This window comes from Diabrotica virgifera, chromosome 8 (assembly GCF_917563875.1).
Source record: "Diabrotica virgifera virgifera chromosome 8, PGI_DIABVI_V3a".
Taxonomy (NCBI): Eukaryota; Metazoa; Arthropoda; class Insecta; order Coleoptera; family Chrysomelidae; genus Diabrotica; species Diabrotica virgifera.
In genome coordinates this window covers 117,263,130-117,279,708 of record NC_065450.1, presented here as the reverse complement: position 1 = coordinate 117,279,708, position 16,579 = coordinate 117,263,130, and the positions used below count along the sequence as shown (strand labels likewise).

At 30.7% G+C, this 16,579-nt stretch overlaps 1 protein-coding gene across 2 annotated transcripts in view; it reads right to left on the bottom strand.

The window, feature by feature from the left end:
• Positions 1-16,579, bottom strand: part of LOC114336054 (dedicator of cytokinesis protein 3) — a 403,673-nt gene that overhangs the window by 153,942 nt on the left and 233,152 nt on the right. For both annotated transcript variants that reach the window (XM_050659323.1, XM_050659324.1), the window contains exon 4: positions 4,196-4,316. In XM_050659323.1, coding sequence (XP_050515280.1) covers positions 4,196-4,316 — 121 coding nt within the window. The remainder of the gene's footprint in view (positions 1-4,195; positions 4,317-16,579) is intronic.

The following is a 16,579-nucleotide window of genomic DNA, read 5'->3' as shown; positions in this document are numbered from 1 at the left end:
GCCGCGGTTTCAGAAATAAAGATCTCTCTGATGATTGCCAACTTTTGAAGCGGAAACAGCAGCTAGAGAAGAAGATAATAACACAGTTTATGGATAGTTTTGTGTAATTTTTTAATGTTTCCATATTTCTAAATTTAATTAACAATATTGTTTACTTTTTAATTTTATTCCCCTTTATAAAAAATACCTACATGTTAACATATTGTGTAAAAATCAAATCTACTAAATTACTAATTAGTTTAATTCCACAAGCTTTTTACCTATGGCGAAGTACGATTCTGGCATCTGTCAGATTCGTCCATAATTACATGAAATAAGTCTCGACACACCCAATACAGTATGTGACGTCATAATTAATGACGCACTGAAAAATGATCATGAGAACAAGAATATAATTGACTGGCTCCAACGCAAAACAATACCGTATGATCAAACTATGCTTAAAACGGAATTATTACGAATTAGGCTATTGATTATGTACTATAGAAAGGAACTACAACGTTAACGGGGTTTTATTACTTCATATGGTCAATGAATCTCTATATATGAAAAAACCGCGGAGTGCTACCATTTAAAGGGGTGCGTTTTTGAGAAATGGGTGAATTAGTCCCTGGGCACAGGTTACATTAGGGTGAGTTCTATGCACTTTTGGTACAAACACGTCTACATAAAAATTGTACCTGGTTAAATTTCCTATCTAAATATAACTTTTTAAAGTCAAAGATACTTTTTTTTACAAAAATATATTCAAAAGAAAAAGCCCAAAGAAACCCAAAAGAAAGAAATTTTGTTTCTTGTCCCATAACTTTTGTCCACGGGGATATAGGTATAGACATTGCTTCACAGAAAAAAAACTTACATATTTTCTCTTTAAAATGATGCTTAGTAGAGGTCGTTAGGATTTACAGTTTTCGCAATATGATTTTTCAAAGTTCGCCACTCACAGCAATTTTGGGCAATTTTCCTTGTTATTTCGCAAATATTTTTCTGTAACTTTTTTCTACGCAACTTTAGGCATATGCAATGGTACATGTAAGAGGAATAGAATCAATTACCTTTAAAATGTTCTACTGTATAATGTTGTACGACTTCTTTTAAAGAGGTTATCTTTTTCAAGATTTTATACTTTTAACAAGTTTTTATATTTTTTACGATTATTTTTTAAATTTCCCATTATAACTTTTTTTCTTCTACATTTAGGTATATATTATATAATAAAAAAGAAAGCTTATTCTGTTTACTTTAAAATGGTGTATTATAAAAAATTCTAGGATTATTTTTGAATAAGATATGCTTTTTCAAAATGTAATAAGTACTTGCAACGATTTTTGATTTTAGGATTATTTTTTAAATTTCTCCTTATAACTTTTTTATGTGATTGTGTGTTATGATTGAATCTTATTTTTTATAGGTAATACTTTGGATCCACTTGACTCGGCCGGGCAAACTTCAAAATATGGATTAATTCCAATATTTACTGTCAAAGCTCCTGCACCACAAGCTTTGCCTGAAAAAATAGCATGTAAATGTACCAAAGGATGTACAAAAAACTGCGGTTGTAGGAAGATAGGAATTAGTTTTTCAATATTCTGCAAAGGGTGCATGTGCATGGGTACTAATTGTGGGACTCTAAGATAACTGAGGTGTCAGAGGAAGATATTGAAGCTAATGCTAACGAAGAGATGGACTTTGATTTTGAAATTTTTTAAATGTCAACGTTTAAATAATTTTAACTAAAGTGATGTTTTCTAAGACTAATGTTTATGTAATTTTTGTAAAAGAAATAATTTTAAATAATACAGGTAAAAAATTATCAAAGAATCACTCGGTTTCCATTATTTAAATATAGATGATACACCATTTTAAAGAACAGAAAGTAAGCCCTCTTTATTCAGCAATATATAGTATATTCATGTACAAGAAAAAAAAAGTTATAATGAGAATAAAATTAACATGAAGTAAAACTCCCTAGTGTAGTTGGTATATTTAATAAAAATTCTAAAAAAATTTTAAAAATCCAAACGGATTACGTTCAAAACGTTTTCGGACTTATCAGTCCATCATCAGTGAACTCTCTGTCCTTGCTAAATAGCCACAATGCCAAACACTGGTCAAGATGTATGTTCTAACTACATGGTGAAATCTGTTAAACAATTTGGCTTACATTGGATGCCAACGGATTAGTACTAGGTACATGATGCTCTACTCCATTAATTAAGAGATTTTTTTAATTATTAGGTCTACATTGAACTACGTTTAGTCTGTCAATCTATTGATTCTGATCCTCTTATATGTCATTGGTAGTACCAGTAATGGCGGTAATGATGTTTGACAAGTATTTTCTTGAATTATTCGTGAAATCCTGAACCGCGCGGACTGGAAACGACCCCAAAAAAGATCTTTTAGTTGATTTTGAGGAGTTAATCCGGGTAGTTCTATTAGGTAATAGTATAGTGAAAGTGAAGTGAATAAGGATTCCTGATATTATTATACCTAATAAAGTATTCCCGTTACTCTGAGTATCTTCATTTATTTTTCTATTAACAAAATTATTGTAATTTATTAACATGATCCTGTTTTAAACATCCAGCTCTCCATTTCATACAACAGTACTTCAAATATCTAATATCTAAGTGTTCTAATCCTTAATTCCAATAAAATGTTCTTGTTATACAGGGTGTCCCGAAAAGATTGGTCATAAATTATACCACACATTCTGGGGTCAAAAATAGTTCGATTGAACCTAACTTACCTTAGTACAAATGTGCTCATAAAAAAAGTTACAGCCCTTTGAAGTTACAAAATGAAAATCGATTTTTTTTTCAATATATCGAAAACTATTAGAGATTTTTTATTGAAAATGGACATGTATCAGTATCATTCATATGGCAGGAACATCTTAAAACAAAATTATGTCCACCCCATAAAAATTTTGTGGGGGTTTTGTTCCCTTAAACCCCCCCAAACTTTTGTGTACGTTTCAATTAATTCATTATTGTGGTACCATTAGTTAAACACAACGTTTTTAAAACTTTTTTGCCTCTTAGTATTTTTTCGATAAGGAAGTTTTTATCAAGATGCGGCTTTTTTTTTAAATATTTACATAAAAATTTTATGGGGGTTTTGTTCCTTTAAACCCCCCAAATGTTTGTGTACGTTCCAATTAAACTATTATTGTGGTACCATTAGTTAAACACAGTGTTTTTAAAACATTTTTGCCTGTTAGTCTTTTTTTGACAAGTCACCTTTTATCAAGATGTGGCTTCTTTTTCAAAATATACCTAAAAATGTAAATTATAAATAAATTTTCAGATTTATTACTAGGTCTCTATAATCGTACTTAACCATATACAAATATGTGGTGGATTCGACAAATATTCAAAATATGTCGATAAACACTGGCTTATCGAAAAAGTACTAAGAGGCAAAAAAGTTTTAAAAACATTGTGTTTAACTAATGGTGCCACAATAATAATTTAATTGGAACGTACACAAAAGTTTGGGGGGTTTAAAGGCACAAAACCCCCATAAAATTTTTACGGAGTGCACAAATTTCACTTTAATTTTTTTTTAAGATGCTGCTGCCATTAGAATGTCCATTTTCAATAAAAATCTCTAAGAGTTTTCGATATATGAAAAAAAATCGATTTTCATTTTGTAACTTCAAAGGGCTGTAACTTTTTTTGTGTGCACTATTATATATAGGTAAGTGAGGTTCAATCCACCTATTTTTGACCCCAGAATCTGTAGTATAAATTATGACCAATCTTTTCGGGACACCCTGTATATGAGTTTCTTCACTGTTACACAAGTACTTAGAACAAACGTATCAGTACTTGTACTTGAACTCGATATTTAAGCACCAAATATTTTAAATGTAGGTACTGAAGTACACAAATCGGTTACTTAATACTTAGTACTTAAATTTACTCTTTTCAAGTACTAGTTAACTGAAATACTTAAGTACTTATTTATTCTTGGTACTGGTACTTAAACTTAGTTCCACTTTGAATAAGTACTGGTACTTAAGACTGCAGTAGGTACTTTGTGTCGGTACTTACAACAGCTCTGAGTAGTAAATATTTGCATTTGTAATGAGCTGCCAGTTGCAAACAAATAAAGTATGAAATATATGTAACGAAAAAATGAAAAAAAAATCAAGTTGGTTAAATTATAATCAAATGATGTAACTTACAGAGACACCTTGAATGTTCTCCGCACTAGCAACGTGTACATGGTACAGTTCTACAACAGACATAGAGTCGGGTTCCACCATATTTGCTCCTTGTCTGGGTACCAAGTCTAGGCCCAATTTTCTGAAATAAGAACAAAAACAAATGAATAAAACTTAAGCGTTTTTAGGATATAAATATTTATAACAGTTTTTTGCATACAAATACTACTTAACAATGTATTAAAAACAAAAAACTCGCTTTGACTGAGATGAATCAAAGAAACAAGTATAAGATCCATAAAGATAACGTGTAATCATATAGTGATTCTGATAATTATAATAAACACGACGATTAAGCGTAGTGTATTTAAGGCCATCGGTACATAATTCGCAAATATTTTACGGCTATCCCTACTTTTTCTGTCTTTGCACGGCAAATTACGTGTAGTAAAATTCTCACTGGTATGGATATGTAAACTTTACTTGACAATGTCATCAATATCATTAACTTTAAAGATGGCTTTTGAATGTTCTTGGATAACTGTTACTTGTATAATTAATTGCCTTAATTATTAATCCAGTTAATTAATATGATTATTTCATTCATAGGAGATTCTGACCAATAGAAAGCTACATAAATCTGAATTAAATCGATAATTTTTGATAATCTCCCGTCGTTAAGTATATTACGTCAGATGCCCTTCGTTGCTACGAAAAAATACATTCAGTGACATTAATGACAATTAATGTTTTAAAAATTATAAAAGTGATGACTTTCAATCGTCAAATATTTATAAAAACTGTGTGTTTAATGGTACTTACATAAATAAATTACAATAAAATTTTGGTTTTGAACAGTTTTATTCATGAAATAATCGCAACAAATTGCACTCGAGCTCTGAAATTAATATAGAATTTTTGCTCTCGTGACACTTTGACATAATTTTTGTCAAAGTTAAATTAAAACTGTCAAAGTGTCACTCGGGAAAAATTCAATAATTTCAGAGCTCTTGTGCAATTACTACTGATAATTTTTTCACTAACTATGTATTCAGTGATTGTAATAATTTACCTACTGTACAAAAAAACTAATAATCCATCGAGAAAAGAAAAAAAGTGATAAAGTGATTTTTTAATAATATATTGTTACTATGAAACGCTTACAATTTTGAACATCTTCAACAACAAAATACTTGGATCACTGAATACAGTGATGAGCGCGCTAATAACCGGCAAAATAGCACACAAAAGAAGGAAAACGTATTAAGTTGTGAGATAAAAAGAAACGAAACTAGGAGCTGGGAAATTTAGCGTTATTAACCTAACAATTTACATTATATTGATTGTTTCCCACCTTTACACGTATCAAAAGAGTATGTCAACTAAAACTGTCACTGTGACAGTGGTAGTTGCCAAACTCGTGCGATACGTCTAAAGGTGGGTAACAACCAATATAATGTAAATTTATAAGTTAATATCGCTAAATTTCCCAGCTCGACTAGTTTCATTTCTTTTTATTTCACAACTTAATAAGTTTTCCATCTTTTTTGCTATTTTCCCGGTTATTAGCGCGCTCATTACTGTATATCCTAGTGTATTATCTGCTTTGGATCTTCCATAAATAATAAACAATAAATAACTTTTTATTAAGTTCACGTCTTAAATCAATTATTTATCTTTTTTTGCCACCTTAGCAGACCCGCCGGCAAGGGGGTCAGGGAGAGTTCGCCGACCTCCCCTGGATAATTACAGCTTAAGATATTATTGATAAATTTGGTCAAGATCGAAGGAGATTACGGTTTTTATTTACCTATTAATCTGTTTTTGTATTATATATGATTATTAAAATATAAATTTTTCTTGTTCTTTCATTCATTTCTAGAATAGGAGAGCGACTTAAAGATTTTGACCTTCCCTGAATTTTTTTCTAGCGGCGGCCCCGCACCTTACCATTGTCAAGTAAATCCAATAGAGTTAATATGGGCTCAAGTAAAAGGTGAAGTGGCCAGACAGAATACGTTACAAAAAGAAAAAAAAAATAAACACCTTATCTTGTAAAAGGTATATTTAAAATCCCTAAAAAGGGCTATATCACAACAAAACGTTTTCGGAATCAATATTTCATATCAGTGTTATCACAGGTTTACATGCTTTAAGCCACCAAAATATATGGGTAAAAACACTTAAGTTGTTTTTGAACAGTTGATGTTAAAAATATTTCCAGATTAACCCCTGGCATCACATGACCATCAACCATATTGGTTGGAATTTGTAGGTAGGACCTTACATGGCAGAGTTTAGGTGACAACTGTGACAGTTGTCACAACGGAAATTGAACTTTCGTAGAAACGACCTTCAGAGAAAAGTTCATTCGTTGTATTTAAACAAACATTGGATACAATAGGCCAGTGGTTCCCAACCTTTTATATCTGGCGACCCACCTTCTGATGTTTTTTCATATTCGCGACCCATCCCCCACCCATGATGATATATACAGGGTGAGTTTTTAGTGCGGGATCGGTCGATAATTCCATTACGGTATAGAATATCGAAAAAAGTTATTTAGAAAAAATGTAGGAAATGATATTCTCCACGCTTGGAAAATATGTCCATTTCTACAGGGTGATCAATAATAGCGTGGTATATCAAACATATATTTTTTTAAATGGGACACCCTATATATTTTTTCATATTTATATTCCCCTCATAATTATTGTTCATATAATATAGGGTTTTCCATTACTATACAGAGTATTTAACAAGTTATGACCATTTTTATTTCGAAATCCCTATGAGATTAACACCCTGTATATAAAGAAGTAATTCATAGACAATAATTTGTTTTATATAGTAATATAAACAATATACTGTAGTTTTTAAATAAGGTCCAATTGAAATCATTGACGAATGTTTGTATACAGGGTGAACTACAAAACCAAATTACGATTTCCTCTATTTTTTTAAATGGATCACCCTATATTTTACTTTTCAAAAATATTGTATTTATTATACTCTTTCATTTTTATATAGCATTCCCTATATCTAAACTGATTACTTTCCGAGATATTTTTAGTTTTGATTAATTATTTATATGGGAAATAAGCCACAATTAAAATGAAAAAAATAATTTTATTAACGTTTCGACGCCCAAATCGGGTGCCGTTGTCAAAATACAAAATATTACTAAAATAAACTAAAGTGTTGTTGCTAAGCAAAAAAAATTCTTCTAATAATTTATTTAATCTCACTCATTTATATTGGCAATTCAGACATATATTATACATTTTAAAGTAGAAGACTTTAAAATGATATTGCCAATATTTATGAGTTGCGTTCCTGGGACGACTTACTGAAAGATAGTTCATTCGATTACATGAAATTAACCCCAACTCAAGAATATCCGTCATAAAAAATTATAGCATGTGATATGTCTTTAAAAAGACAACCAAATGCAACGACAGTAAAATTCTCGCGTTAGAGACTTCATAGTAAATCACAAGGGAAAACCAGGAAAAACCTGTGATACTATCCCGACATCGTAAGTATTTGGTCTTACATTAATTTACTCTCAAAAAATAATACCAAATTCTGACTTGTAACATGTTTAAATTATAAATAATATTAATAATACTAGATATATAAGTAATACTAAAATATAAAATATGTACTAGCTCGATATTATTGACTTACTAATCTTGGTATTTTCTTTCTATTGACTTCCTCTTTCAGTATGGGTAACCACATCCTACTGCATTCTACCGAGGAATTTGCGACACAATTGGTTTCATTTAGCATAATTAGAGCCGCTTCTTTGATTTTTCTCTTTTTACTATCTGATTCTTTCAGGACTATACTTGAATCTCTCCACTGAACTCTATGTTCATTATCCCATGCGTGTTGACATATTTGAGATCTCTCAAATTCTCTATTTTTAATATAAGATTGATGTTCACTTATTCTAACGTCTAATGGTCTTGATGTCTCACCTAAATAAAATTGTTCGCATTCACAAGGTATTTTATAAATGCAATTTTTTGTTCTTTCTTGATCATTGTTAGGTTTAGTTTTAGATAGAATAGATCTCAATGTGTTTGTTGTTTTGAATGTTGTTGAAATGTTGAATTTATTTCCTATTGTTTTAAGTTTCTCGGAAATAAATTCAACATTTCAACAACATTCAAAACAACAAACACATTGAGATCTATTCTATCTAAAACTAAACCTAACAATGATCAAGAAAGAACAAAAAATTGCATTTATAAAATACCTTGTGAATGCGAACAATTTTATTTAGGTGAGACATCAAGACCATTAGACGTTAGAATAAGTGAACATCAATCTTATATTAAAAATAGAGAATTTGAGAGATCTCAAATATGTCAACACGCATGGGATAATGAACATAGAGTTCAGTGGAGAGATTCAAGTATAGTCCTGAAAGAATCAGATAGTAAAAAGAGAAAAATCAAAGAAGCGGCTCTAATTATGCTAAATGAAACCAATTGTGTCGCAAATTCCTCGGTAGAATGCAGTAGGATGTGGTTACCCATACTGAAAGAGGAAGTCAATAGAAAGAAAATACCAAGATTAGTAAGTCAATAATATCGAGCTAGTACATATTTTATATTTTAGTATTACTTATATATCTAGTATTATTAATATTATTTATAATTTAAACATGTTACAAGTCAGAATTTGGTATTATTTTTTGAGAGTAAATTAATGTAAGACCAAATACTTACGATGTCGGGATAGTATCACAGGTTTTTCCTGGTTTTCCCTTGTGATTTACTATGAAGTCTCTAACGCGAGAATTTTACTGTCGTTGCATTTGGTTGTCTTTTTAAAGACATATCACATGCTATAATTTTTTATGACGGATATTCTTGAGTTGGGGTTAATTTCATGTAATCGAATGAACTATCTTTCAGTAAGTCGTCCCAGGAACGCAACTCATAAATATTGGCAATATCATTTTAAAGTCTTCTACTTTAAAATGTATAATATATGTCTGAATTGCCAATATAAATGAGTGAGATTAAATAAATTATTAGAAGAATTTTTTTTTGCTTAGCAACAACACTTTAGTTTATTTTAGTAATATTTTGTATTTTGACAACGGCACCCGATTTGGGCGTCGAAACGTTAATAAAATTATTTTTTTCATTTTAATTGTGGCTTATTTCCCATATAAATAATTAATCATAAAAATGCCACAAGGAAATAGCTTCAGAACAACATTTTTAGTTTTCTTCAACTTTCGGGAATACATTCAATTATTCTAGTAGAAATAAGTTGGTATTGAATGATAATTAAACAAAATTATTTTTATTCAATAAATAACTAACACAAAATATAAACCATAGCAATATGCAATGAATGTATCAATAAATGTGATATTAAGGAATTATCATATTTCCCTAATATACAAGAATCATACAATTCCTACAAAAAATATAGGTATCTTGTGTATAATAAAATTACAAGATTATTTTCGTTTAATAAACAACTCACACAAAACATAAATCAAAACAATATACAACTAATTTAATAGTTTTTAGATTATTATATCAACAGCATTCTAAGCCAAGAAGTTTTTAGTAACACATTCCTAATTGCAGATTGTGACCCGCAGTTATTAATAATAGAATTTTCATAATAAATTTCATTAATATGCATCAAGAAATCCCTATTTTGTTAACACTCAAACTAGGTGATCTATAAATGTTTAAGGTGATATTGTTAGAGATTATGTGATTGGTCCATATTTTTTGACGGTTGAGGTTTTTATACGACGGTGCTCCAGTTCTTCCAAAATTAATTTTTTTCAAGTGGGGCTATATAAAAAACCTTGTATACCAGAAGCATCCAACAACGCTTGATGATATGAAAAATAGAATAAAAGAAGCTTTTAATAATATTGACTTACAAAAATGTTAGAAATGTGGCTCGGTCATTTGAATATCGGTTACAAAATTGCATAGACGTTGAAAGTGGTCATTTTCAACATTTACTTTAGACTACTTATATCCTTAACATCACATTAATTGGTACATTCATTAAATTTTGTTATGGTTTATTATTTTTTTGTTAGTTATTTATTGAATGAAAATATTTGTTATATTATTACATAATACTTATTTGTTAAGTTATTTATATTTAAAAGAATTGAATGTATTCCCGGCAAATGAAGAAAACTAAAAATATCTTAGAAACTAATAAGTTTAGGCATTGTGTTTACGTATAGGAGATGCTATATAAAAATGAAAGAGTATCATAAATACAATATTTCAGAAAAAAAACAAAAATATAGGGTGATCTATTAAAAAAAATTGAGAAAATCGTAATTTTGTTTTGTAGTTTAAAAGTGCTTATAAAATGAATGTTCTACTAAAAAATTCTTGGCTCAGAATGCTGTTGATATACCAATCTAAAAACTGTTACATCAGTTGTATATTGTTTTGACTTATGTTTCATGTAAGTTATTTATTGAATAAAAATAATCTTGTTATATTATTATATACAATACAAAGTTTTTCTTTGTAGGAGTTTTACGATTCTTGTATATTAGGGAAATATGATAATTTCTTAATATCACATTTATTGGTATATTCACTGCATATTGCTATGGTTTATATTTTGTGTTAGTTATTTATCTAATAAAAATAATTTTGTTTAATTATCACTCAATACTAATTTATTTCTACTAGAAAAATTGAATGTATTCCCGAAATTTGAAGAAAACTAAAAATATCTCGGAAAGTAATCAGTTTAGATATAGGGAATGCTATATAAAAATGAAAGAGTATATTAAATACAATAATGTTGAAAAATAAAATATAGGGTGATCCATTTAAAAAAATAGAGAAAATCGTAATTTGGTTTTGTAGTTCACCCTGTATACAAATATTCGTCAATGATGTGAATTGGACTTAATTTAAAAACTACAGTATATTGTTTATCTTATTACATAAAACAAATTATTGTCTACGAATTAGTTCTGTATATACAGGGTGTTAATCTCATAGTGATTTCGAAATAAAAATGGTCATAACTTGTTAAATACTCTGTATAGTAATGCAAAACTATATATTATATGAACAAGAATTATGAGGGGAATATAAATATGAAAAAATATATAGGGTGTCCCATTTAAAAAATTATATGTTTGATATACCACGCAGTTACTGATCACCCTGTAGAAATGGACATATTATCCAAGCGTGGAGAATATCATTGCCTACATTTTTTTTAAACAACTTTTCTCGATATTTTATACCATAATGGAGTTATCGACCGATCCCGCACTAAAAACTCACCCTGTATGTACGTTATTCAGCTACTGTAAGAGCCACGCCGCGACCCACCTGAAATACTCTCGCGACCCACTACTGGGTCGCGACCCACCGGTTGGGAAACGCTGCAATAGGCAATAAAAAATAATAATTTTCCTCACTTTGGCCAAGATAAGTTATGGAAATTATTTAAAAGAAATGGGTTTTTAGTTTTTGCTATGAAAATCAAAAGAAAAAAACGAATATTGAACGATACAGAAGATGTTGTTTGTTGACGAAGGCAACATTTGATAACGATAAAAAGACTTAAATTAGAAGGAACATGCGTTTTCTATTTAGATAAAACTTGGATAAACGAAAATAATACCGTTTCAAAAGTATGATTAGATGAAAATAAGTAAAAATAAATAAAGTAATCTACATACGTAATTAATCAAAAAATTACGTATAAAAAATTTCACACATTAGCGTATAACGAGGTTCTCGTATCATGCATTTCTGTCTACGGTATACGTATGAGTCATCGACCTGAACGATGAAATGGATAAAATTCAAGATAATGGACGGAAGATCCGGATTTCGTGCTATTGCGTGATACCCTTCCTTTGGTTTAAGTTCATTAAAATCGCGCAAAAAACGCCGGTAAAATATGCATGGTTCTCCCACGTTTAATTCAAAGATTTTAAGTAATAAAATTCTTTAAAAAATTAATCAAAATACAGGCTTATATGTATTTAATGCTGGGGCCACAGTAACGTCTAATGCCGTTAATCGTTAATTAATGCATAATTTGCATTACAGAGATGTCAAATAATGCGTTAATTAACTACATTAGACGTTACTGTGGCCCCAGCATAAGAATGACTATATTGAACAAAATATGTAAGTATATCTGGGAACAATAATTAACTCCACAAATGATTACTTCCAGAAAATTAAAATCAGGATAGAAAAGGCTCGGGCAAACTTCAACAACATGAGAAGTTCTCTGCACAAGAGATTTTAGGTTGGATTTAAGAGGTAGGTTGCGAGGTGCTACATTTTCTCGACTTTGTTTTATTTATTGAAAACTTTTGGACCTTTAATTGAATGCGATATAAATGAAAAGTTGTTGTTCTGGGAAGAGTTATTAAAGAAATGGAAATTTTATATACAATCAAACAAGAAAATTGTAATACCTCGGATACATTATATTGTGGAGAAAGACACATCTTGCTCCCACTGGTTATGAAGGGAAGATCCAAGAAAAGAGAAGCGTAGGGAGACGTAGAATAACATGGCTGCGCAACCTGGCATTAGAGCAGACTCTGAAGTCCAAATAAACATGATGATTGCAGAACTCCGTCGCGGAGATACCACTTCAAAAAGATTGAATTACAGGTGTCCTTTAAATTACCGGAACAGTTGTAGAAAATATCTTCTTCTTCTTCAGCCATAAGTAATCCAACTTTTTACATAGGCCTTCTCCAATTCAATCCAGTGTTTTCTATTTTGCGCCACTTGTTTCCAGTTGTGTCCTCCAATCTTCTTAATGTCATCAGCCCATCTCATTTGTGGCCTTCCTCTGCTTCCCCTTCCTAACCATGGTCTCCATTGTTGTATTTCTAGACCTGGATCCCGCGTACCAAAAAAAGTTGATTAATTGCAAGCTGGAAATTTGTTAATAGCTTAACGGTGTCTAGTCGGACAAACTTTGATGTATGGGAACACTGGAACAGGGGAAGTTTTAATTGTGGAACAGGTTAAAAATTTGGAACGTCAGACTACGAAAACGTTCCATGTATTTTGTCGAACAATTTCAGCTTACTATTAATCAACTTTTTTTTGGTCGCGGGATCCAGGCCTATTTATTCGTGATTCCATCTTTTATCCTTCAGTTGGGCATTGTGTCCTGCGAAGCTCCATTTTAATTTGGCAGCATGTTCTTCTGCGTCGAAAAGATGCTTCGCAATAAATGAAAGATGCTACGCAATAAATGAAACAATTTTAATAGAGATATATTTCAGCTAAACAAATCCATAGCAACCTTGTTTTAAGTGGTAGAACGTCTCAATAAATACCTAAACGACAGGGTAAAAATATCTAAAAGCCTACAAACCATAAACTATGCTATAGATAGAATTACTCTTTGTTCAAAATAAAATAAATAAACAATTATTAAGTAATTGATGGATTCGACCGTTACTTGATGAAAGTTCATTTTTATCTAGCAATAAAACACTGAACATTTTGTTTTAGATACCTCCACAAAATTTATTATAAAACTATGTGACTACAGCTGTTTCGGCAGAGTGCCTTTCTTAAGTGATTTTTCTCAAGTCTTTAACTGAATAAGTTGAGGAGTGGGGAGCTGTTTGTCTCAAGTTGGTCATTCAGAATTATATCTGTATTTTTCATAATACAGAAGATATAATTGTGAAAAAAACTGTGAATAACTGTGATAACTGCGAAAAATACAGATACCTATATGTAATTCTGAATGACCAACTTGAGACAAACAGCTCCCCACTCCTCAATCTATTCAATTAAAAACTTTAAAATGCAAACACATAGTAGAATAAATCACTCACTTGAGAAAGGCACTCTGCCAAAACAGCTGTAGTCACACAGTTTTATAATAAATTTTGTGGAAGTATCGAAAACAAAAGTTTTCAGTGTTTTATTGCTAGATATTTTAAGTTCAGCAACATTAGGCAGCTCATCAAAGTTTTGAAACTAAGCATAAATTTATGTTTTTTGTTCACGGATCTTTAAGTAAGCCGTAAGTGGTGTACCACTTTTAGACAAAGTGGTGCACCATTTGCATTAGACAAAGTGCGAATGTTAGACAAAGTTTGTGAAGACTGTTAGATAGACGTGAAGACTCCACTACGAGAATGATTTTTTGTGTAGAAACCAGTTAAATGGTCTGAGAATGAAAAGTAAAGTGCTGGTTAGCAATTATATGAGGCGGATAATGTTAAGAGAATCTAATTTCTGTAGCGTTATGGCAGTAGTTGATATGTCCATCTAGCCTAATTTTTCAGTAGAGCATGTTGAAAGTTTGAAGAAATGTTACTAAAATAAATCAATAATATATCAAGCAAAAATGCGAAACACGAAAAGGGGGTAGCAATACTTTTATCTCAAGAAGGAGAAAATGCTTTAATGGAATGGGAACCATCATCTGAGAGAATTATTTGGGCTAGACTCAAAGCAAAGTACTATAACCTAATAGTGATCAACGTCTACGCTCCTACAAATGAAAATAATGATGCAGAAAAGGAAGAGTTTTATGAAAAATTGCAAGCAACGTACAATAATATAAACAAAAAGTATAAAAGAGATATAAAAATGATAACTGGAGATTTCAATGCCAATATTGGCAATGATAATATAGGATATGAACATGTGATGGGAAAAGAAGGTCTAGGAAGGAAAAATCACAACGGAAATCGATTAATTGAATTCTGTGAACAGCATGAGCTCATTATAGGTCCACAAAGAATCTCGGAAATCACCGGGTGGTAGATATAAGAACCAAATCGACCATATACTAATTGAATCAAAATGGAGAAGTTGGCTACAAGATGTCAGGGCTTTAAGGGGTGCAGATGTGGATTCGAACCACATGCTTATCAGGGGCCAGTTAGAGATGAAACTAGCCAGAGAAAATAATCGCAAGACTACCAGAAGAAAAAGATACAATGTAGAAACCCTAAAGCAAGAAGAAACAAGGAAAATATTCACTGACAGACTTACAGTAAACCGAAATATACACCACTGTAATGGAAATTCTGTGGAAGAAATATGGAAAAACTTCAAAGAGGTCATGATGAAGACAGCAGACGAAACAATCGGGCTGAAAAAAAGTGAAAATAAAAAATCCCGCTTCGCGTCGTTCGGCAAACTGCAGTCGCGTGCGGAAAAGAATGACTTTCTGCACTTGTTAGGAAAATAACTATTTTTGTATAAAAATTAAAATGTTTATATTTTTTATATATCAATTTAATCTTTTAACATCGACTGGTAGTCACAACATTTTCGGGTCATTCCATTTCAAATCACTCAATTTTGGAGCAAAAAAAATGTTGGACCTCCGATTTGTCTGAAAATTGGTATATAGCTTCTGCGGGACGTAAAAATAAGATATTTAAGGTCAAAAAATCTTCTTCTTCTTTTTTCTCAAAATGTTATTTTAAGCGATTTTACAGTGATTTGGTGTTTATTTAAACAAATTTGCATTTTCTGTCGTAAAGTATCAATGAAAACATAATATTTTAATAGAAAAGGCCTCAAAAATGTCATTATATGGCATTTTAACAAGTTACTTTGATTCAAAACAAGCTTTAGATCAAATTTTATGGTGTAGAAAACGTTAAAATACCGTTTCTTACATTTTTCTCCATTCCCAAAATACATCATAATCGATTTGGCTGAAAATTTGCCCACAGATAGACAAAACATAGGACTTTAAGTGGTGAGAAGGATTTGAATTATATTACAATACCAAAAAAGTTACATGCAATATTATAGTCAAAAATATAGGCGTCTACTGTAAGTACAATTAACTCGAAAATATCGACCTCACGACAAAAATTGTTAAAAAGAAATTGTAATAATTGTAAATACGATTTATTTGGAACAATTTCAGTTCCTACCATTTTTGTCGAAAAGTTAAAAATGGCGGAGATATTGAGCAAAACAGGTTCTCCTTTAAAATCAAGATGGCGGCTAACGTAAGGGAGGAATTCATTCGTGATTTTAAATTTTAGTCTACTATTGACTCCCCTAAAGATCAGAAAAATAAAATTTTGGGCAGCTCGGCATTCAAGGTCAAGTGCTATCCCGACTGGACTAATATATACTTGGTGTCTGGAGTCTGATATTACTACATGTAACTTTTTTGGTATTGTAATATAATTCAAATCCTTCTAACCACTTAAAGTCCTATCTTTTGGCTATCTGTTGTGGGCAAATTTTCAGCCAAATCGATGATGATGTATTTTGGGAATGGAGGAAAATGTAAAAAACGGTTTTTACACTATAAAATTTGATCAAAAACTTGTTTTGATTCAAAATAACTTGTTATAATGCCATATAATGACATTTTTGTGTCCTTTCTATTAAA